Genomic DNA, 23,236 nt, shown 5'->3' on the forward strand with positions numbered 1-23,236 from the left:
AGGGCATGCTGAAACCAGGCTGTGCTCCATCAATAATGTAAATGCCACTTGGTGAACATGGAGCTAGCTAAATAAATCAGTCTGGAGCAGCCTGTTTGAGACAATGGAGAGGCGCTGGAAAGGAGAAATTGCTGTTTATTTTATGGACGACTCAGAGCAAGTGAACTGGATTCAACCAGCTCCTGAATCTTCTTCCCATTGACTTTAAAGGGCTTTGATTCAAACTTTTAGTACCGACTACTTCAGCACGAACCTTTTAACTAGTGCCAGCAGAGTCTCCAAGGGCAGTTAGAGCTGTGTTTCTCAACCTATTTTTTATAACGTACTCCTTTTTAGGAAAAAAAAATTAAGTACCCCCAGGTACCACTGGTTGAGAAAGATGGTCCTCAGGTAATCTGAGATCTTGAAACAAGCACCATTCAACCTTTCCAGATGACTGTACCCTTTGCAGGAGTCAGATTTGTTTTGCATCCCACCAAGTTAACACCTCACTTAAAAACTACTTACTTACACCAACACGCAAAAATATCACGGAAGATGACTGCAGTAAACCCTCGCCTTAGTGGACCCCCAGCTGAGCGGCTTTTGGGAAAAACAGACGTCCGCCAGCCTCTCTCCTGCCCTGCCCAAAGAAAGTACAGTACTGTAAATGCTGGCGACTCACCAGAGCCGCTGCTGGGTCCCCCAGAGTGGGTGAGGCCAATGGAGTGGCTGGGTCTGCCGCTGCAGCTGGGATGGCCGCTGGGGCCGTAGGAGCTGGCAGAGTGGGCAGCTTGGAACCTGGAGGAGCAGGCAGCTCTGAGCCTGGAGGAGCTTCTGCGCTCTGCCTTGGCATGGGCAGTTTGGCGTCTGGAGGAGCCACAGTAAACCCTCAGATTTAATGGATTTTTGGGATTAAAGAGCCCCTCTGCCCCCCATTTGTCTGTTAAATGGGGAGTTTACTGTACCAAAAACTTGCTGACTTTCTACCACCTTAGTATCCAGTCAGTGAACTGGAATGGAACTATTGTACTTACATTTCAGCATAAGGCATAGGGTGCAGTAGAAACAAGTCACTGTCTGAATGAGCTTTTGGATTGTACTGACTTCACTAGTGGTTTTATGTAGCCTGTTGTAAAACAAGGCAAATCTCTAGATGAGCTGGTGTACCCCCAAGGGTACCTGTACCTCTGGGTGAGTAACACCGAGTGAGAGCACGCTGCAGTTCGTATCCCTGGTAGCCCAGTCTGCAGTATTGTGTAGACAGGCCAGAGGGGTTAAATGCAGGCTTCAATCAGACCAGGTTAACAGATTAAGCTAGGCTGCTTTGTTTACACGAGAGATTCATTGTGTGCGAGAAAGTACATCCTAACAGCACACTTTGAACTCCTAGTCAATGTGAGGCCCCAGACGATTCTTTAAGTAAATGGTGCCAGGACACTTGTAGCAGCTTTGTGTGTCAACACTTGTCATATATGGACTAGCAAGGCTCTTTTGCTCGCGCGCATGCACACACACACACAGAGTTCTGCACCGATAAGCTTATTATCGCTCCTCCTTCCAGAAAAAGTTTGCAGGTGACCTGGAACTGACCAACCACCAAACACCTGCGCTACCCTGCACGCCAGCAGCCACATCAATGGCTACTGTGCTCGCATGGAAAGGAATCAGCGTGGCAGCTGGCGGCACATCTGCCACCTACTCAGCACTCCTCTTGATAATCCTGGGTGTGGGCTTGATGGCACCGATTTAGTGCTGAGTATTGGTTTTCTCACCTGCGTGTTCCTAGAGGCTGCTTGTTCTCTGGAATAAAGTGACTCCAGGCTGGTTTAGCCCTTTAAAATGTGTCCATGTGAATGCAGAGCTTTGTGTTCTCAACGTACTGGGCAAATGTTAACTGGCCAATGCTCCCGGGGCCTGCCAGGTGAGTGAGCAGGGATCATTGGCTTGATTCTCTGCTGCTTGCAGCAGCCCCTGAACATGCTGCACCAGGGGAACCACTATAGAGCCAGTCCTGGGTTCTCTGGCTCAGCATAGGTGAAATCATCCTGGGGGCTGCTCCACCATGCACCAATTGAAAACAGTATCTAAGGGAGCGTGCACGGTCTGTGCGTCCTCTGAGCACAGCTGACGTGCAGCATGTTCCAGCCATGCCTCCTCATTTCCTGGCATGCTCCCGACCAGGGACTCCTCCCTCGCTGAGGGCAGCCCGGAAGGGATTAGGGATGGACTCTGGCCCTGTGTGTACAGGAGACAGGAGAGAGAACCTCGCTCATTGTCTCCATCTCTCAAAGGAGGAAACCAAAGCCACAGCACTGCCTCGGCTATGTCTCTTGTGGACACTGGATAATTATCCTAGTGCCGCCCCGGCTGGGAAAGTGAAGTCACTTGTGTAAGGGCACGCAGTGAATCATTGTCATACCTGGGATGAGACCACCTCCTAAACTCTTGGCCGTTCTCTGGAGCATGCAGCACCTTCTAATCGTTATTTCCACACTACGGTAGGAGGTGATGTTCTGTCTTTTCTTGGGCTTCTAGTGAAGTAGCATCCCAGAATAATCCTGTATTTCGTTTTAACTGCAGCAGGCAGTCCCCACTTCCAAAAAAGCACAGCCCCAGAGGACAGGTCAGTCCCCACTCTGGGAAACTGGGACACTTTCTTAGCATGGCTGTTGATATTTGAAAATACACCGGCACACATTGCATATCGTTCTTGTTAAAGTTCTCTACAACTGCTTTTAGCGTGGCTCTGTCTGCTTTCCCTACAAGCCTATCCACTTATACCTGACAGTTGTATTGGTCCTTTTCCCCCCATAAGCTGGGCCAGTGAACAGGACAGCTTCAACGATTTCTCATACCTGTTTCCTGCTACAGAGTAGAATGCTGAAGATGAAACTACCCAGATCAGTCTTTATGTAACAGGACACGAAAAGGAGACTGCAACAGATGGTCCAGAGAATTAAAATGTTTTCCTCATTTAGCAGGAGCTAAATAACTGTAGGCTAATGACTAAGGATGTTCACTACCTTACCGTTCGTGGGTTTTAATTATCTTCAAAAGCCTGGGAAAAGAGAACCCCTAATTTTCCATCTGAGAGTGTCATTTCTCAGAAACTCTGAGCTGCTTTTGAAGGTTTAAGCTCTCTTAGCTCTCCAGTGCGTTCTTTGGGATTGGCTCATGAATAAAACAGAGCCATAATTGCAGTGATGCAGCCAAAACGCATATAATCAATGCTCATTATCCTATCAATTAACACACTAAAATTAAACAAGAGTTAGGGTTTAGTAATCTGCCATCAATTTTTTAAAAACCACCAAAAAAAACCCTTTATCGTGACGGAATGATAATTTGCTTTTTCATCTCTAGGGCCATAAAATGATGCAGCAAATGCTTTACATCTTGGTTAATCTGAAAGACATTAAGAAGGTTTGGTCTTAAGAAGTTCAGGATGAGCTCATGGATGGAAAGAGGAAATCTGATACGCGTCTCGCCGCTGCAACAAGTGCTGAGAGGTTTAGAGGGCAAAGACAGCCCTTTGCAAGCTTGCTTTTCGTAATGTATAGATTTGACTATACAAACCTGGGGGACCCTCACTGGTAGTAGTCTGGCTTCCTAGTCTTCAGGATGAGCTGAACTCCAGAAGTGAGTGACTTCCTTGTTGGGAGAAGAATGAATTGAACCAGACATGGGGTGTCTTATTTGTGTAGCATGTACCCACGTGCAGCTTTGGAACAGGAACCTTAGCTCAGAACTGACAGAGGAGAACAAAGGCGATGTTCACCCCTATGGACAAGGCAAGACTGCAACAGGGTTGAAGTTAGTATTGCCAACCCTCCAGGCTTGTCCTGAAGTCACCAGGAATTAAAGACCAGTCTTCAAGTGAAGCGTACATCATGTGATAAAACCGTCAGGAACAAGCCCAAAGTTGGCAGCCCTAGTGGAAAAGGGATGTAAAGGCCTTACAAACATTGGGTTAGCCTATGCCTGGAAGTGAATTTCACCCCAAATGTGCAAGAGCAGACCCTCTCCTCTGGGACACAAAGCTGCTACGTCCCACTTTTTGCTACTCCATCCCTGGCCCGTAGAGCTTCAGGACAGGTCTGTCATGACCTCTACTTGTCATAGTTCTGTGTGCTAATGGACCATTCCCATATCTCAGCGGTTCTAAACCTGGGGGTTGGGACCCCAAAGTGGATCATGACCTCATTTTAATGGGGGTCCTCAGGGCTGGCTTAGACTTGTTGGGGATCAAAGCCCAAGCCTGAGCCCCCCTGGCTGGCAGGCCTCAGGTTACAGCTGGTATTCCCCTACTCCTGGGTGATAGGGCTCAGACAAGCTAGGGCTTCAGTTGCCTCCCCCTTGAGGTCATGCATAGGTTGGAACTCCCTGGTCTAGCACCCTTGGGACCTGACCAGTCCTGAACAAGCGAATTTGCCGGACCATGGGAGGTCAATTTCGGCTCCCCTGCCTGGCTCCACTCCCGTCCCCGATCACTGCGTTCAGACTGCCTCCTCTTCCCCTTCCCTGTGGTAACTGCCATATTGTATTTGGGTGCGAATCCACTCCTGCATGCTGCGAACGATCAACTCAGACCCTGCAGCGTGAGGGTTACTCACTTCAAGCTTGCGCAGCAGCTGCACTGGTTGTTAGGGCGACACACTTTCCACCTCTGTTTAAAATTCAGCCAGAAGGATCTGACATTTTGTGAACACATAATTGAAACCCACAGGTAAACAACAGCAAGAAGGCAACTCTGTGACCCCAGCAGGCACTGGAAGGCGTGTTCCCATGATCGCATCTGTGATTCAGTGTTAGGGATATAACACGAAAACACAAACATTGAGGAGAAAACGCAAACCGTGTTTAAACGCTCGGCCGTCACGAGATGCAGCAGCCTTCCGTTGGTGCAGAGTTTTGTTCAGCCCTTAACCCCCACCTCGCCCGCCGACCCCCTCCATAGAGTGAAAGTACGACTCTGTTTGTATGTACAGGAAACCCTTGATTGAACGGACTAATGCGGGGAAGGGGTGTCTGTTAATGCCCAAAGTCCTTTATAGCCGAATGGTTGTACTGTATGACGCTGCACTGACCTTCCCGGCCCGACTCACTCCTGTCCTCTGCTCCCCTTTCCCTTTCCCCCTCCTACCCCATTCTTCCCCTGACACAATTACCAGGAGAGGAGCCGAATGCTGGCCTGGCTCCCCCAGCCCCAGCTCCAAGCTGCCTGCAGGAAGAAAGAGCATGGCCGTTCCCCAGCCTGCCAGTGGGCAGCAGCTTCCAACACCACAGCTGCTGCTCAGCACCACTGAAGGCAGCGGCAGCTGAGTGCCGACATGCTCCACACACATGGGGCTGTGAGGAGGAGAGCTCCTCTGGCCCTGACGGTCCCAGCCGCTCCTGCAGCTCCTCCAGCCCTGCCGGTGGCTCTGGTGAGTCTCTGGCATTTATCTGGGGTGCAGAGGAGCTGGCGGACAGCGTCCGTTATTTCTGAAGTCCGTTATATCAGGGTGTGTTGAATCGAGGGTTTACTGTATACGCATTATTCTGTTTTGCATATGTATAATGTGCAAAACCGCTGTTATTGACTGGGCAAGTTTAGCGCATGCCCACAATAATAATGCACACGCATAAATAATTCATGTGGTTATTTAACTTAATTGCAGCTGTGAAAAAGCACGGGGTGCAGTTAATTCGTGGCATTCTTCCAGAGAGGTTTCCTTTTTTATACACTAAAGACTTCCAAAGCTTCGTGCCATTCACTCTTCCAAGGCAACATTTGCCATGGAATGAGCATGTTGGGTCCCATAGAGAAGAACTCAACACCACTGCTAAACGTGGTTGGGCATGCTCAGGTTAGGGAGGGACTAGGGAAGGAGTAAAGACTAATAGTTCAGTGGATAGTGTTATAGCAACCACTAAAATTTAAAGCCCAAAGAAGGAGAGAGGATTTGGTACAGCTGCCCTTTTCCTAATGCCGCCCGACTTTATAGCCCTGACATCTCTTCAGTTAAACTATTCCTGGGTAGTGTTATGGGAGCAGAAATGCTGCTAAATTGCACACAAGAAGGGGACTGTTGTTCTTATTCTTTTCCCCTTAAGAACTAATAAAGTCTATCAATATGGATTGTTGTAAAATTTATCATTGTAAAGACTAGTTTAATTTTAATAGTAATTAGTGTGCTTATTTAAATAATCTTTCCTTCTTTTATTGCTAAAATAAAGGAAGGCAATAACATTATTTTGCCTTGGTCATATCTTGGTTTGATACTTGTAACTACTTACATATAGGTACAGAGAGGTAGACATGTAAGTCTGTATTCTAATAAAACAAACCAGCAGTCACGTAGCACTTTAAAGACTAACACAATAATTTATTAGGCGATGAGCTTTCATGGGGCAGACCCACTTCTTCAGATCTGGAGATATTATTTTGTTAATCTTTAAAGTGTTACATGACTGCTGGTCTGACGTCCACCGTATTGGTCTTGAAGTTTGTGTGCTGTTCCATAGCATTCTGTTTACACATATACCAAACCTTTGGTCAACAGTTTTTAACGGAGATTTTTAAAAAAACATTCTGGTGGAAACATTTTGATCAAACAAAATTCTCTGGCAAGTACTGCAGCTATTGCATAAGAAGCTGAAAATGATATGCAATAGAGAAGAAATACTGAATTACGTTACCTAGCCTTAAAATGAAAAAACATTGAAGTAGATCCTTAAGTGCTCCTGTTACATAAAAAGGTCAAGACATACATAGTAAAGATCCTTAAATCAAATGCTAGAAACCTGTCAGGCTCTACTTTTCCTACTTGGCCTGTCTGTACATTCTGATGAGCAAGAGAAATATTTTTAATTGGTTTGTGTCTGGGTAAGGTGAAACTGATGTTTACCAACATTTACTGCTAGACTAGACTTGGAAGGATTCAACCTATGGTGCCCTTACCTTGTTAAATGTGCTTGTGTGATGAAGCATGTTGTAGAAATGCTGTTAGCTGTGTATTTCCCTACTGAGGAATCTGTTTAAATGAAATATTTGGAGAGGTTTTCAGAATGGACGGCTATGGAAAGGAAAGCCACTTCAATTTTTAAAGCAAATAAATGAGTGTCTTGACAGAAGGAGGGCAAAGTTGCTAAGCATCTCTCCCTGCGGAGGTTCCCTGATTGCTTTTATTCTGCTACTGCACTGCCAGAAGGGGCTAGCCCAGTGCTGGGCTAATTTCAGTAACTGAGATATGCAGGGTACAAGAAAACAATGTTCCAGTGAGTGGTTTAGTTTTCACAATATCTTTTTTGACTACTCCGCCCTCGTGCTCTGAGTTCTTCACCCCCAAAACAGACCAGAATGACAGCCCAGAAAGCTTTGCTTTTTCACTGCTCTTTCTTCTCAGCTCATCATTGAAAGCATCATCCTGCTTCTACAGGCTGAATCTCTCTAATCTGGCACCCTGACAACCTGATTGGCACCAGACAAAAGCATTTGTTGGACCACAGGAGGTCAACATTGTCTAGCAGCATTACCAACACTTCCACTGCTTACTGGGCTCTTTGAAGACATTTGGGGTAAATTACAGCTAAACAACAGCACAGAATGCTGAGAGCCAGGACTGATGGCTGTAAGCAAATTTCATGGGATCAGAGGAAACTTGGCCACTCCCATGATGGGTGGTCATCTGGCTAACTAAAAATCATACCGGATTATGGATGTTGCATACCAAAGAGTGCCAGACTAGAGAAGTTCATCCTGTACTGGCAAAACTTCCAGAGCCTGACTCCTTTCTTTGAAAAGTGTTGGTTATTATCGAGGCTAAGGTGCACTAACATAGCACACCACTGGCTGAATGTCATTGTGTGTAGCTGGGAGACAGATTACTTGAGTTGATTTTGGGAACAGCAGGTGCAAGGTTTGCTGTTTTCTTCCATCCACCATGAACAGACACATTATATCTCACAATGCAATGATCAATTTTCCACATAAACCATCTTCCCTTCTGAATGAAACATGCCCCATCCTGAAGTCACATGTCTCCAACTTGAAGTCACATGTCTCCAATTCTGGTGGCTGGGGTCAATCTGGTGTGTCTCATAGAAGTGAGGAAGTCTGTGCTTTGGGCTAAAATACTCACCCAACGCTCTTTGGTTATCTTCTATAATCTGGTGAACTCCACCTCTTCCACACTTGTCCCACATCCCAGGAATGGAACCTTTCAAGCACGTTCTCACTTTCCAAGCAAAACCGTGCTCTCCTGGTTTCCTTTTTTTAAACTATTCTGACGACCTGAATAACTGGGACCAGTGGACCAAAAGGAATATAAAAGATTGCCCCACCTTGACAATGAGCAAGGCTGTGTAGCAGGAGTCAGGCCTGTTTGGGATTAAGGGCGAATCCTCTGGTGTATCAGGTAAACACCTCTGCCCCCACACAATCCTTGCTGAATTCACTCGGCAGAAATAAGTACATGCAGTTCTAAGAGTGGAATTTATTTCTGTGATCATTAATGATTCAAGTATTAATGAAGCCCACTGCAGACGACAAAGCAGGTGAAATGTCATTTTGAAAAGCTATTAGAATCAGTCTCTGTCTGTGGGGAAAAGCCATCTGTCATCTCCAGTCCAGGCACCTTTCAGAATATGGCACATCACTATGGACCAAATTCTTCTCCATAACCCACAGTTGTGGATGGCTCTTATCTAGGGACCAGGGTAGAATCCCAATGAATTCAGGCACCAAAATGCCTTAGACTGATTTGAAAATATCAACGGTAAGAGGTAAATGCACACCTCTCGCTTTCAGTTATGTAATTTGCCTGTTAATGTCACCCTTCCCCAAGCATTTTATTAAAGTAAGTTTGAAAAAAAAAATCTTTACTGGACGTACATCACCGAACGGGTTGTTAGGCATTGCCAGTAGCCAGCAGCAGAATGGACTCCTGTTAAAGAAACAAACACACAAGGGAGAAAATATAAATAAAGAAAATATCAGCTAAAGGCAATGACAAGAATTCTGCTAATACTGATGTCAGAGGTCTGCAAACGTTACGTTGGATACATATTTCAGATAAGGAATGTTGTGTCCAGCTGCTGTCCCTCTTAATTTTGGAACGAAGTTTATGCCTGATATTGGAAAGATTCCAGAAGGAAAAAGCTACAACATTTCCTCAAAGGAAGGAATAAAATGTATGCGAGGGGGACAGCATAAGCTAAGGAGCACATCAGTACCAGAGAGAGAGTTTTGAATCAATCTGCTCTAAAAGAAGTAGACTTGATCAACAACAGAACACTACTTTTCATCACCTATAGCCCCTGACTCAAACCCCTGAAATGTATCATTAAAAATCTGCAACCTACTCTGGATCAAGATGTTACACTGCAGAAAGCTGTAGGTGACAGGCTTGTCCTTTCCTATAGACAACCTCCTAACCTGAGAGACAGGCTCACCAGCAAGTTACACCGCAGTAATACTAATTCTGGAACTTTTCCTTGCAACAAACCTCACTGCCAACTTTGTCCACATATTTATTCTGTGGATACCATCACTGGATCTAACCATGTAAGTTACAAGATCAAAGGCATATTCCCATGCACTTCCAGCAATGTTATATATTGGCTACTATGTGCCAACAATGCCCTGCCACTATGTACATTGGACAGACTGGGCAAAACCTTCGCCAAAGAATACATGGACACAGAGCAGACATCAAGCAAACACTTCAGTAGAGTGGGCCATTCTGTTGAAGACCTGAGAATTTGTATCCTGGAACACAGAGAATTTAACAACAGATTAGAGCATGAGATTTCTGAGTTAGAGTACATATTCAAATTTGACACATTAACACAGGGTATGAACAGAGACCTCAAGCTACCTCACGCATTACAAGGAATGCTTCCCTTCCTTTGATGCTTGTAATTATCTCAGACAGGGCAATTAACATCCCCCCACCTCTCACCCCCTTCCTTTAATCCTATTTGATTTGTCAGTTTTTATTGCAATTTTCTTTCCTTTCCTTTTCTTTTCATTACTGAATAAATAATTTTGTTAGTCTTCAAAATGCTACAGTTCTGCTGCTTTGGCTTATCATTTTCGGAGTCGCTTCCTTAACTCACTCTCTCTAATACTAACTCTGAGGCTCTTGAGCGAATAAAGACGGTTGTGATCAATGTTGCAGGCAACTACTTCTTTCATCAATACATCAGAGACTCTGCAAAGCCTTCATTCAGGACTCAGTCTCAGCTTTAAACAGCTCTTTTTAATTCACAGGATATGCAAATTGGACATAATGAAGCTACTTGGGTCAAACGCTCACCATATGAATCCGCAATGCAGAATGGCAGCAGCTCCTTGTATCTTGCTTGTTACCAAACCATCATGATTTATCAAAGACCTAGTTGGTGGCAAGCAAAAACAAGATATACCCACTGACCTTCAGAGCCTTATGGGATAGGACTTCAAGCTAAAGGAAATATCCAGGCAGGTGTATGCTGCTCTACTGGTTGGTGCTCATTTTCCTAGGATAACCTGATGTTTAATTTTACTGCTCTACTGGTTATTTTACTGACTGACAGTGCTGGGGAATCTGCTGCCCTAGGCAGACTAGAAGCAGCGGTGTGATGTGCCCACTCACAGAACGTGCCCCTGACTGGCAGCCAAATGCCACTGGAGCCTTGTTCTCTCTTTGCTCAGCTTTGCAGCTAGGGGACAATGAACATATAGGAGAATTGCCTTAAGAAAGACAGGTCTCGCCCAGAGAGGGATTTTAGCCGCCTGGATTCAATGGACATTCTGCAGATCTAGAGCATAGATCTGGCATTGTATATCCATTCCAAGGTCCATGGTGATCCGCTAGTCTGATCTCCTCTATATTGTGGAGAATTCCAAAAGAATTCCTAGAGGAGAACCTTTAGAGCAGGGGTGGCCAACACATGGCTCTTTGAGCCACAGGCAGCTCTCTGAGCCTTTAGATGTGGCTCCTCAGAGCAGGTGCTCCACTGCTTGGAGGGAGAAAAGTGTGGTGGTGGCTCTGGCAGTATCTCCAGGGCATTGCCAGCATGGAATTAAAGTTGGGGGGTGGGAAGGGCGGGCTGGGGGTGTCTGGCTCTGGGGGAGAGGAAGGGCCTTGACCCACATTTTATATATTTATTTTTCTATATCTCCATACGACCTATATTTATTTTTAGATAGATCCATATATAAACGTGGAATACGTGGCGCTCTGCATTCTATCCACCGCTATTTTGGTTCTGCTTCTCGAACTGGTTGGCCACCCTTGCTTTCGAGAGCTAGCCAATCGTGATTTAAAAATGGTCAGTGATGGAGAATCCACCACGACCCCGGCCCATTGTTCTGCTGGCTAATTGTTCTTACTGCTTCATTTCCTGTCTGAATTGTCTATCTTCAGCCCACAGACACTGGACTGTGCGCGCCCTCTCTCTGTTGGACCGATGAGCCTGTTATTGAAGCTTTGTTTCCCATGTGGATGCTTCCAACGTGTGACTTGCTCACACTCTCTCTTTCAAAGGGGTAGCTGGGTTAGTCTGTTTCAGCAAAAACTACAGAGAGTCCAGGGACACCTTAAAAACTAAGCCCTTTGTTAGGGCATAAGCTTTTGTGAGATACAGCTCCCTTCAGATGTTGCAAAAGATGCCTATAAATTACATCTCTAGCATACCCGCACTGCAGTTCCCACTGCTCCAGTGCAAACCATGCCTGCTTTGGAGGGCTGTGCTGAAATCACAGCAATGTGAACCCCAGGAATCCTCACCCAATACGCAGGCCCTGTGTGGATATGAAATTAGTATCTGCAGCTGAATCGATCTGGAAGAATGGTCAGCGGATATCTGCATCCATATCCATGCATGCGGACACCCACAGCTTTAAATTTGCAGGGTTCTTGATACCGTATTTGTTTCTGTGTCTGCAAAAATGAGCCATGGAGATCTGCACCCACATCTGCAGAAGCAGACAGTTGTGGCAATAGAGTGGATATCCGCAGACGTACAGGGCTCTGCCTACGGGGAAAAAGAACCAGCTACCTCTGTGGCTCTGCTCCCCCATACTTTAAGCCCCGCAGCTCCTGCTATATATGAAATCAGAAATGCAGGAGTGAAGAGCCAGCCCAGCTGTGGCAGGGGAGATGTCCTCATCTACTCAGATGGAGGGCTAATGCACCCAGGGGAAGCACTCTGTAGCTCTCATTTTGCTGGGTAACCTGACTTTTAAGTGTATATATAAGCAGGAGGGTGTGGAGCATCGCTGGATGGCTGGGCACTGGGCCAGACTGCAGAGGGAACCAGGGGCAAGGACTGATGCACATACGTGGCCTTACACTGTGAGTGGCATGAGGTTTCAGGATACAATCACCTCTGGGAAAGGGTGTTTGTGTGTGAGAGAGAGAGAGAGAGAGAGAGAGAGAGAGAGTGTGAAACACAGGAGGAAGGGTTATAAATGAGTACGAAGGACTGTCCTGTGTATCAGGGGACACACAGTTTTTGAGGCTGACCTAGTTATTTAACTAACTAGCAGATCTGCTCACTAATCACCGAGTGGGAAAGAAATCTGTCTGCCAACAGCCCGCACATGGGTCTTCAACGAGGAAGCTGGCGTTTGCAGCACCAGTGATTCTCTTCAAATCAGGAAACCCTGAACTCAGTACGTTTTTTTTCCCCGGCACTCCTCTGTAACGTAGTTGGCCCTGTCCTGTGGCTTAATACAAAGGGAAAGTTCCTGTGTACACCCCAGCACTAACAGATCTCCCCACCCGCAGGGATATTTGTTTTCTTTTTTGCTGTTGCTCCATTATATTAAATCAGAGATGTTAGGAAGGGGGAAAAACTGATTGGACCATCCAACCCACACCCTGTTGATGAAATTATAGTCCCCAGCCAGAGGATGTATCAGATACCAATTGCCTCATCATTGCTAAAAACAAGAAATGAGCTTGTATGTCATAGTCCTTCTTTGAATAAATCGCTGTTTATGTTTGATTATCTTACTGCCTCTGCGAGTCACTCTCTGATTCTGCCCTTCTGTTCATCAGATGAAAATATTTGCTGAAACTTAATAGTTATCCCTAGCTCTTATTTAACACACTGTTAGTTGCAGATCACATACCAGTGGTCAGTTTTATCCCCATTTTACAGATCAGGACACTGAGGTAGAGAGGGGAAAGTGCCTTTTTCAAGGCCACCCTCTCAGATGAGGGACGGAGTTGGGAACAGACCCCAGATCTCTGGCCAATGCTGCCTCCTTTTTGTGCTGGCACACACAGTTAGTCCAAAACACAGTTGACTAAGTTATTTATCTGGACTCAAATCATATACTGGTACTTGTGAAAGCAGATTCTGACAGTGATGGCAACTTGCAATTTTATAATGAGTCATGAAAGTCCCAGTTTGTGGTGTCCTGTGTCTTTGGGAGAAAGTCAGCTTGTATCTTTTTTAAAAAAAAAACAAAACAAAACAACTTTCTAACCTTCATAGCTATGTGAAAAAGCTTGAAAACATGAGTGCCCCTGGGAGGATCAGAAAAGAGAAGGCAAATAGGAATAATCTCTCTCTCTCTCTCTCCACACACACACACACATACAGAGTAAGCCCGTCATGATTTTGGGATGCTGATGCACAATTTTTGACTATTTCGAGCTGGCATCCAGGTGGGGATCCCATTATGCTTCACAGGAGGCAGGGCTCCTGTATGCTGGTACTGAGGAGAAAAAATGGCCACCCTAAGGAAGAACGTTCTACATTTAAGGCAAGTCAGGAGGACAGCCACAAGTGCCAAGAGATGGTCTCTCCCCAGTTCAAGATACTCAGCTGGAGGGTTTGGCCTCAAACTAAAGGGACGAGGCTGGAAAGTAAGGGTCACCTCCCCTGCAACAGTTTTTTGTTTTATCCTGCACAACTGAAGAAGACCACGTTGATTTATGGATATTTGGTGAGAGATACAGAGAGGAACACATAGAAATCGTAGGGCGGATGTTAAAATTGGGTAATATTATGTTGCAACACTGACTTACCAGAAATGACAAAAGTTTCCAACGGTATGTCTGTACACTCCTTGTAAAAATCTTGGAAAAACTCAATGAGAATTACAAGGCCAAAACACAAGTAGTCTTTTTTTTTTGGTTTAGCACAGGCTTATTTTACACTATTATAATATCACCATACTCATCAAATGTACATTGTGTGCAATAACTTTATTAGGGTCAAATAGATATCACAATATAACTCCATCCACTGAGTAGCCATAAATTGATTACAACAATAATATAAGACTATGCTGCTTTATGCTAAGATGCTTTTAACATTACAGCTTGTACAATATTGTATACGGATACACTTTTATTTAGAAATGCAGATGATCAGTTTTGACTATAATGATGTGCTTCAAGCTTCAAACTGAGTAAGCCAAGAGAGTTTAAGGTGACTCTTTTGGCTACACAAAATCCCATGTACTGTAGGAAGCAAAAGTCCAAATCCTCAATGAAGTGATGGTAATTTACATCTACTAAGAATCTGGTCTTTACATATTTTAAGATGAGGTTTTTCTAGGTTTTTCTCTTTTGGCAGCTTCCTCACATTTACTGATAGCACCAAAACCAGTATTCACCAGAATGATGGATCAGAATGGTCATTTAATGTTTTTCTATTAGCACAGATAGAAAAATTTCTATCTAGAAGAAAGGAATAATTAAGCTTTGTGAGACTATCTAACAACCGTCTACATCCTTGCAGTGTTTTATTATATTAGGCATATGACACAATGTGTTACCTTTTCACATGCTTTTGGTTTCTGATATCTGCACCTCTGTTACCCTAATTAAATAAATACCTTTGTAAACATATAACACAGTTACTTGGTCCGTAGTTTTCACAGCTCACATTAAAAGTTTCACAAAACATCGATACAAAGAGTGATTTCTAGAATGAACACTTAGCTTAGTTAACGGGAATAAACACTGGTCAGGTACTGTTTATGCTACTGAATGCTGTTTTGAGGAAAAACATTTTAATTACAAAGCATTCAGAACTTGGGTAAGCCATATATCCGACTCTGCAAAATATATATAATGTACAGACATTTTCTTAAACATACATTTCAACAAAAAAGCAGTGGCAGAAATTGAAAAATTCCATATTCAAGGCCCAAGACATTCTGTTGGTTTATCCATGCACTAAGTCACATGTAAATTGTTTAATCAAAATCATAATAAAAAATCCTCTGAAAAAAATATACGAAAAACAAATGTTCCAAAGTGTCACAAACAGGCAGTCTTGAGAATTTAGGAACAACATTACATGCATCGTGATATACCGAATAATCGTTAGAAATCAGAGTAAAACACTTTTGTTTTTCACCAAAATGCAGAAGAAAAATTCCATTCCACTTCATTATGTTATGCATATTACATACTACAGAGTTGAGGCTACAAAGTGCTTCTACCATTTTAGCAGACATACAAACTACCATAAAGTTATCTATACAGTACATACAACAATACTTACTCCAGTTCACCACCTGTGATGAGTACATCACCATCAGTTGGTTAGTCACAAAAATAACAATCTAGCTACCCTCCACATGCCTCCATAGGTACCGTTAGATCTTTGATTTACATTAAATACTCTGTTGGAGTATTAGTTTATTTAATCTCTTTACAAATCTGGTGCCCCTGAAACTTAGTGTTGTTACACTTCCTACATCTGCGAGGTGTAAGAACGCAAACTCTGTGAATGCTAAATTTGATTGGCAAATGAGGTGGGCCCACTCTGACTATAGCTCTGTTGCTGACCATATTCACCCACCTGGCCATAGTTAGCTGGTTGGCCAAAGCTTGCAGGTTGGTTATATCCTCCAGTTGGGCCGTAGTTATCTTGATTATAACCACCCTGGTTATAGCTGCTTGATTGTTTCTCCATGGTGTCAGGAGGGTGCCTCTGGCCTGAGGAATGCCACCCTGTCTCCTTAAAAACAAACCAAATATTTCCTGCCCAGAGAATAAAGTTCAAGAATCCAAAGACCTAAACAAAAACAAAAGGAATTCATCAGTACAAACAAGTGATTTTGTGGCCTAATAATAGAATCATAGACTCGTACGGCTAGAAGAGACCTCAGGAGGTCATTGAGTCCAGCCCCCTGCTGAAAGCAGAACCAACCCAAATAAATCATCCCAGCCAGGGTGTTGTTGAGCCTGGCCTTCAAAACCTCTAAGGATGGAGATTCCACCTTGTCCGTACGCAACCCACTCCACTGCTTCACCACCCTTCTAGTGAAATAGCTTTTCCCAATATCCAACCTAGACGCTCCACACTGCAACTTGAGACCACGGTTCCTTGTTCCGTCACCTGTCACCACTGAGAATTGCCTCTCTCCATCCTCTTTGGGACCACCCTTCATATAGTTGAAGGCTGCCATCAAATCCTCCCCCCCTCACTCTTCTCATCTGTAGATGAAATAAGCCCAAATCCCTCACCCTCTCTTCATAGGTCATGTGCTCCAGCCCCCTCATCATTTTTGTTGCTCTCTGCTGGACTCTCTCCAATGTGTCCACATTATTTCTGTCATAAACAAAGGGAAAATCACTTCCTGCCATCTGCTGGCAATGCTCCTGATACGGCCGAGAGGTGGACACGAATCTGGGACTTCCAGAGTGCAATGCAGCGCCTCTATATTTTGAGCTAAAAGCCAGCTGGTTCTCAGCAAAGGGTGTGTGTGTGCGTGCGTGCGTGCCCAGGCTATTTAAAGACAATCCTTCCCAAAAAGTTCAGGAAGTGGAATGCTCTGATTAGTCCAAAACAGTTACGGGGAACAACTGCAAAGCCGATCTTTTTGCCCAGGTAGCTAGCAGGTTAGAGCTGGGTGGAGATGGTCCTTGACAGAGGAAAGCCTGGCCTATTTTGCCATGCTATCAGTTGAAGGTTTTGCTGTGGTCTTTGTAATATTAAATAGAGTTAAGAGCACAGGCAGTAACAGGTGGGCCCTTTTTATACTCTGTGATCAACAGCAATAAATAAGCAAATACATTAAACAAGCAAACAACTTAAATACACCAATAGCACAATGTGCAACAGGGTGATGGGTAAAACTTTCAGAAGTGCCTCAGTTATACTTTCAGAAGTTCCAGTCTCACTTGGAGACAACAGCTCTTTGTGTCCAAGTGTCTAATTCTCTCTTGAAAATGGGATGCGGCTGCTTTGGGAAATGTTTCACACACATCTTTCCCCTTAAGATTTGGGCTGGGTGGGAATTTTTCACCACACCATTTTCCCATCAAAAATGCCAATTTGTTACAACAAAAACTTTTCACAGAAATGGGTAAGTTTCAAAATTTCATTTTTTAAGTTCTTCCACGTTTTCTCCCCGCTATTTTCTGAATGCACAGTTCTGCGTCTCATTTTGAAATTACTTGTGCTAGAAATTCGCAGTAAAAATTAAAATAAAAATTGAAACAAAGTTTCAATTGACCCAACCTGAAAAGTTTTGGATCGCCTGATAACGAAAGTTTTTCAGATTTCAACTTTTCAGCCTGATGTGGGGTGTGAAGGAAATGTCTAAATCTTGGACATTTCCCAGGACAGGAAGACCGTTTTCCTTCCAGCTCTACTCAAGACAAGCACAGAGCCTTTTATTTGGGACACATAATAGCAGATTCCAGTTGAAAGCAAACAGAACCTTTGCAGCACCTAGGAAATCCAGTGTGGCCTTTCACAGTACAATACCCATCCTGCCTTTTGTGTGTCTCATCTGACAACTGGTGCCACCACAATTCTTGGGTTGTCGTGTGCAGAGCTTAATGCTGCAGGAGAAGGCAACACACAAGCAAACTACTGAGTTACTGGGTGGAGGTGTGTGGAAGGGTGCTCTGATGGGGCGGTGGTCTAGCCTCAATCCTACAGGGATCTTGCTGACTATCTTGATGGATAGATACGGAGAGACCAGAGTGTCAAAGAAGGGAAATGGCTGCTTGGGGCCTCATAGTGCGCCAAGTATTCCAATCTTGGTCTGTTAGATCTTTGGTGCAGGGACCACATCCCTGCTTTCGCATGGCAAAAATATTCAGCCCATTACAGAACCACTCCTATGGGAGATACGCTCACAAAATCGCTCGTTTTATAGGTTTGTTTCCTGTGCTCACTTTGCTGATTGCTGAATGAAACCACCTGCAGGCCAGTCCGTGATTTTTCTCCATGGTAACTACCTTTGTCGGGCAGCATTTTCAGTCAAATCACTGGTAACGTTTTAGGAACTTCCAAAGAAATCTGTGGACCTACATGGATTTACAGCAGCTGAGGAATTCAGCCTAATCTGTATGTCTCGAGAGCTGCAAATAGATGCACACACATTCATCATCTAACAGTTAAAAAAATTAAAACAATTCCACTTACAACCGAAGTGTTTAAGCTCGACATAATGGGACTGCGCACGGGCATGCATTTGTTCGACTGCTGTTTGCAAGCTGATATCAGTAATAGCACTTCGTCTGGATCAGTTGCAATCTTTACATCGGACAATCCCTTCGCCCAAGCAGATGAACCCACTAGCCACAAGAAAGAAAAGACCACGGTCACGATGAAGTCCTGTAAAACCAGATCAGACAAAAGCATGATTAGACACATGTCTCTGTTGGCAGTGAAACATCATGAGAGATACAATAAGTCCGGTGGCACCTTATAGACTAACAGATATTTTGGAGCACAAGCTTTCCTGGGCAAAGACCCGCTTCATCAGATGAAGCGGACCTTTGCCCAGGAAAGCTTATGCTTCAAAATATCTGTTAGTCTATAAGGTGCCACCGGACTTCTTGTTCTCGAAGGTACAGACTAACACGGCTACCTCTCTGATACTTCTTATCATGAGAAATGTATAAAAAAAAAAATCAAACTTCAGACTTATAGGACAGAAAGAAGCTTATGATGTCCTGGCAATAGTAAAATGATCTGAACCAGTGTTCCCACCAATAAATTTTATTATGTGCATGAAGGCATTTGTGGATATGCACCACCTGTGGAAACATGAGCTGCTGGCGGTGGGTGCTCTGCTAATCATCTGGGCAGCACCTGAAGCTCTCCTGGGTGGGTGCCCAAGCGCTCAACTTACAGGGAACGTTGGGCATAGCCTACAGCCAGAATTTTCAAAATTGCTCAGACTTTCACATCAGCACAGATCTAATTTAAATTTCCATGTAATTGGTCAGATTTTCAGGAGAATCCCCCCAGCCTGCGGGATGCTGAACTGTCTTGAAAATCTGTCCCTCCACAGAATCATCGAATATTAGAACTGGCAGGACCCTCAAGAGTTCATCGAGTCCAGTATGCTGTCCCCACACTGCTGGTGGTGAGTGAACTTGTAAATCTAGCCTCTCTTTAGTTGTCTAGGTAGGAGCTGAATTCTTGACAGTCCAGCCATGCAAGCAGTTCCATACAGGCTTCACTTTAGCCTAGTTAACCATATGCCATGAGCTCAGGAGCTCCTTTGCAAAATGCCATCACTGTGCATCAGTACTTCAGCCGAGTGCCCTCTGAAATTGACTAGTTGTTCACTACAGGTTGAACCTCTCTGGTCCAGAACCCTCTCATCTGGCAACACCTGGAATCCAGCATGGTTTTAGTTAGCTGGATGATCACCTGTCATGGGTGTGGCCAAGTTTCCCCATAAAGTTTGTTTGCAGCCATCAATCTTGCTTCTCAGTGTTCTGTGCTGTTATTTAGCTCTAATTTCCCTCTAAATGTCTTCTAAGAGCCCACTAAGCAGTGGCAGCGTTGGTAATGCTGATTGACAATATTGACTTCCCATGGTCCAGCAAATTTTCTCATCCAGCACCAGTCAGGTCCTGAGGGTGCTGGATTAGAGAGGTCCAACTTGTACTTCAAACAGTACCCCAATCAACCAAAAATATTAGAAGGGTTTGCTTCCATTACCTACTTTCACTCCATGTCAAGCCACAAGAGAAGGAACTTTTGGGGTTTATACGGCTAACTAACCGCCAAAACAGCATTTCTTTGCTTTGCCCATTTTCTCTTCCTGACATGCCAAGAGACATACGCACACCTCTCACTTTTTACAGGAACAAGTGACCAAACTGTGTTGCTACTGTGTGGGTCCGGGGAGGAAAAAATGTGTTATTTTACAAGCTTTTTATGTCCTGCTAAAAGTAGGAATCCGTTCAACAGTCATATTTCATCCCATCTGCCAATCTGCAGCAGATGGTGGCTGTGTCTCAAGTCTAATGTACCACTCACAACATGATGGTGTCTTGGATTCCCCCCATCTCCTCAGCAGGCTGGTTTCCCTCACCTGCCCTTTCTCCCCCATCCCCTGTCCCCCATCACCACATAAAGCAGGTACGATGGGAAGCGAAAGAAAGCAGTGCGAAGTGCGGTCTGGTGGGCTGACGTGGAAAGCATACGTGCTATTTCACACTTAGAGGAGGGTGCCCTGACTCACTTGATGCCGGAAGCCACTTGCATCCATAAACCTCCCTTAGGAGAAGGAGCTGAGGCACCGATCTCTTCAACATCACAAACGGGATTAAATTTACTGTACCTCAGTGGGGTGCCAAAAGCGAGCTCCTTTTTTAATGCAAACCTCTCTGACACAGGGCTGCAGCAGCTAAGTGCCTGGGCCATTGTGTTTGATTTATGCTGACCTCGCTTCTTGCTGCCTAGAGGAAGTGATGACAAATATATCAATACCCAAGCAGGCCTGGGAGAGGGCAAAGAGGACAACTGCCTCAGGGCCTGGTTTAATATACAGGAGGTTTCCCAGACGCTGCTTAGAGAACCAAACCTGGGCAAATTGCTTAAAATCAGGACACTTACAGCCCCGACTGGGGTTTCCTCCTCTAAGGCAAATCAGACCAGTCACCAAAAGCACCTCGGCTGTCTTCCCAGCCAGCGAGGGGTTACACAAGCAAATGCCACAGACTCTCCAGCAGCTTTATGCTCAAACCAGTAACCCTCCTAACTCAGATGAGAGGCTGTGAAAACCAACATCACCAAATCCACACAGGTTCTTCCAGCCTCCAAAATGTGACCAGCCACATTCCCAAGTCAATTTATACTTAGATCTTACCCCAAACAGTACACTGGGCAACCACGGTTCAGAATCTAACACTGAAAGGCTTATTAGTAAAGAAAGAAAGAATAAGGTGAGAAAGAAAACTTGTTCAAGTGGTAAATTACATACACCAAGCAAAGCCTTTGATGCAGGCTACAGAGGATGGTCAAAGCTGCCACCTTGAAAGTCTCTGAAAATACATCCTTTGAGGAATGGAGCCCCCAGTCCATTCAGGCTTCATTCATAGCAGAGATGTTCTTGCAAACTGCTCCCGAGATGGAGGCTGGAGGCTGAGAACTGGGATCTGAAGACTCAAAAGCACCCAAGGCTTTTGGTTGCTGGTGGTAGCAGCTGGAGCCCTGGGCCCTTTAAATCACTGCTACCACAAGTAGCAGCTCCAGGCAGAGCTGAAGGCTGGCTGCCGCCAGCCCTGCCCCTTCTGTCTGAGGCACCCTGAATCCAACAGCTTCCTTGTGGGTAAAAACACTAGGCCTGAGTGCGATTCATTTATTCTTAAGGAGCCCTCCAGTCAAAAGTCATTATTCTTTGTGAGGACTTCGCTGTTAAAAAATTCACATCCTAGCTCCTAGAGGTGCAGTTTAAGGCAAATCGCTGCCTCAAAAAATCACGACTGGGACTGAAAATGGTGAGACACTTGCTAAACTGACATTTAGCACTGCTCACATTTTATTTGCCGAAGTCCACTTTCAAGCAGCCTGGTGGGTAATCTAATTGCCTACCAACACTGAACAGAAAACATCACATGGGGTTCCAAGACCAGCCTTTTTTCCCTAAGCCTAATTCATTTTCTTTAATTGTGCCAGAATTTTAATACCTTGGAAATTAAATCAAGCTGAGGAAATCAAGCGTTTTTGTTTTTTTTTTTTAATAACACTGGGTAGAAATTGGAGGTGGGTAGAGGCAAATGGAGTGAAACTAACTTAATAATGAAGACGAAACTTGCTAAGAAAGGAAATCCTAATAAATTGCAAAGCACTTTATGTAGGTGACTACAGCCAAAAGCTTTTCAGCGCTAATGCTGTGTTCGTTACATAGTGGGGGGTATTGGCAAAGCCCTTTCTTTTCTCTAGCTTTAAGTGGAACAAGAGTTGACAACACCGTCAGCTGAAATGAGCTGGATCCCTGGGCTGCAGTTTGTGGACTCTTGGGTGATTGTTCTGAAGCTGTACAGATGCTTTGGCATTGTCTGCAGTTGGGTTGGGAGTCTATTAACACAAGCAGGTTTGAAGCTGGAGCAGGTTAAACATGTTTTGATCCAATGTTGCATAAATTGGACAAGGCAGCGTGAGGTCGTAAAATGAAACCTTGATATAGGGAGTGGGGAAATGCAGCCCCAACCTGGGGTACAGAGCATGGGAGGAAAGGTACAGGAGGGCATTCACAACACATCTCCAGCCCGAAAGGGCACGTTGGAAGGCGGGCCTCTGAATGAAAACGCTTGCCCTACGTCAAATGCCAGAGAAGGTGGATCATGTGAAAAGCCAAACAGATTGTCTAGAGTTCAGGCCAAAAGGGTAACAAGATACATGTTTGAATCAGTACTCTAGCAGGACAGAAGAGGACGGGTTCAAGCCTCCCTGAAGATCAGGGAATAAGGTCCCAAGACTTTGCTTTCCGCGTAGAAGGGGACAATGGTATGAATAGATGTTTACCAGAAGTTTGCCAGTCTGGGATGACCTTCTTCATGGTTCTGGCTAGGTCCTGAACTCATGCTGATTTCAAGGGCTGTGGGCTTCTGGATGAATGTTTGCACGGTTCTGGGTGGAGCAGAGCTACAAGATAATGACACACTGAAAACAGAAGAAGGTGTCAAGCTAAGAGCTATTCGGTGGTTTAATGCGGAGGTTGGGGATTTCTCCTTGGTAGTTAAAGCTCAAGTTTCTGCATTCTAAAACAAATCTTAGATTTTGAATGTTTAATAACCCCTTAGCAATTTTTTTCTTTGGAACCAAATAAACAGTTTTAGTAACTATCCCCAACTGAGGTCTACAGATCACTTCAGTGGGCGTTATTGTATGGTTACAGTTCACTCCTCACTGCAAAGTGTTTGTTCTCAGATCTTACTGCACACACTCTGCTCCCCTATAGGCGCAAGGACTTATTACGCAGGGGAAGTGGAAACCTAGGTTTCAAATATACTGTGTGGATTCAAGAAGGCAATTTTAAGAATTGCATTTAATATTT

At 44.6% G+C, this 23,236-nt stretch overlaps 1 protein-coding gene across 2 annotated transcripts in view; it reads right to left on the bottom strand.

The window, feature by feature from the left end:
• Nucleotides 1-8,677: 8,677 nt before the first annotated feature.
• Nucleotides 8,678-23,236, bottom strand: part of SYNPR (synaptoporin) — a 179,893-nt gene continuing 165,334 nt past the window's right edge. Inside the window, exons 5-7 of one of the 2 annotated variants that reach the window (XM_075005306.1) lie at nucleotides 18,361-18,552; nucleotides 15,781-15,996; nucleotides 8,678-8,909 (exon numbers count right to left, since the gene is read on the bottom strand). In XM_075005306.1, the coding sequence (XP_074861407.1) occupies nucleotides 8,874-8,909; nucleotides 15,781-15,996; nucleotides 18,361-18,552 (444 nt within the window). In that variant the 3' untranslated portion in view covers nucleotides 8,678-8,873. Of the gene's footprint in view, nucleotides 8,910-14,175; nucleotides 15,997-18,360; nucleotides 18,553-23,236 lie in introns of those variants that run through there. The other variant, XM_075005305.1, reaches the window with a different exon arrangement.

Source organism: Carettochelys insculpta, chromosome 11 (assembly GCF_033958435.1).
Source record: "Carettochelys insculpta isolate YL-2023 chromosome 11, ASM3395843v1, whole genome shotgun sequence".
Lineage (NCBI taxonomy): Eukaryota > Metazoa > Chordata > Testudines > Carettochelyidae > Carettochelys > Carettochelys insculpta.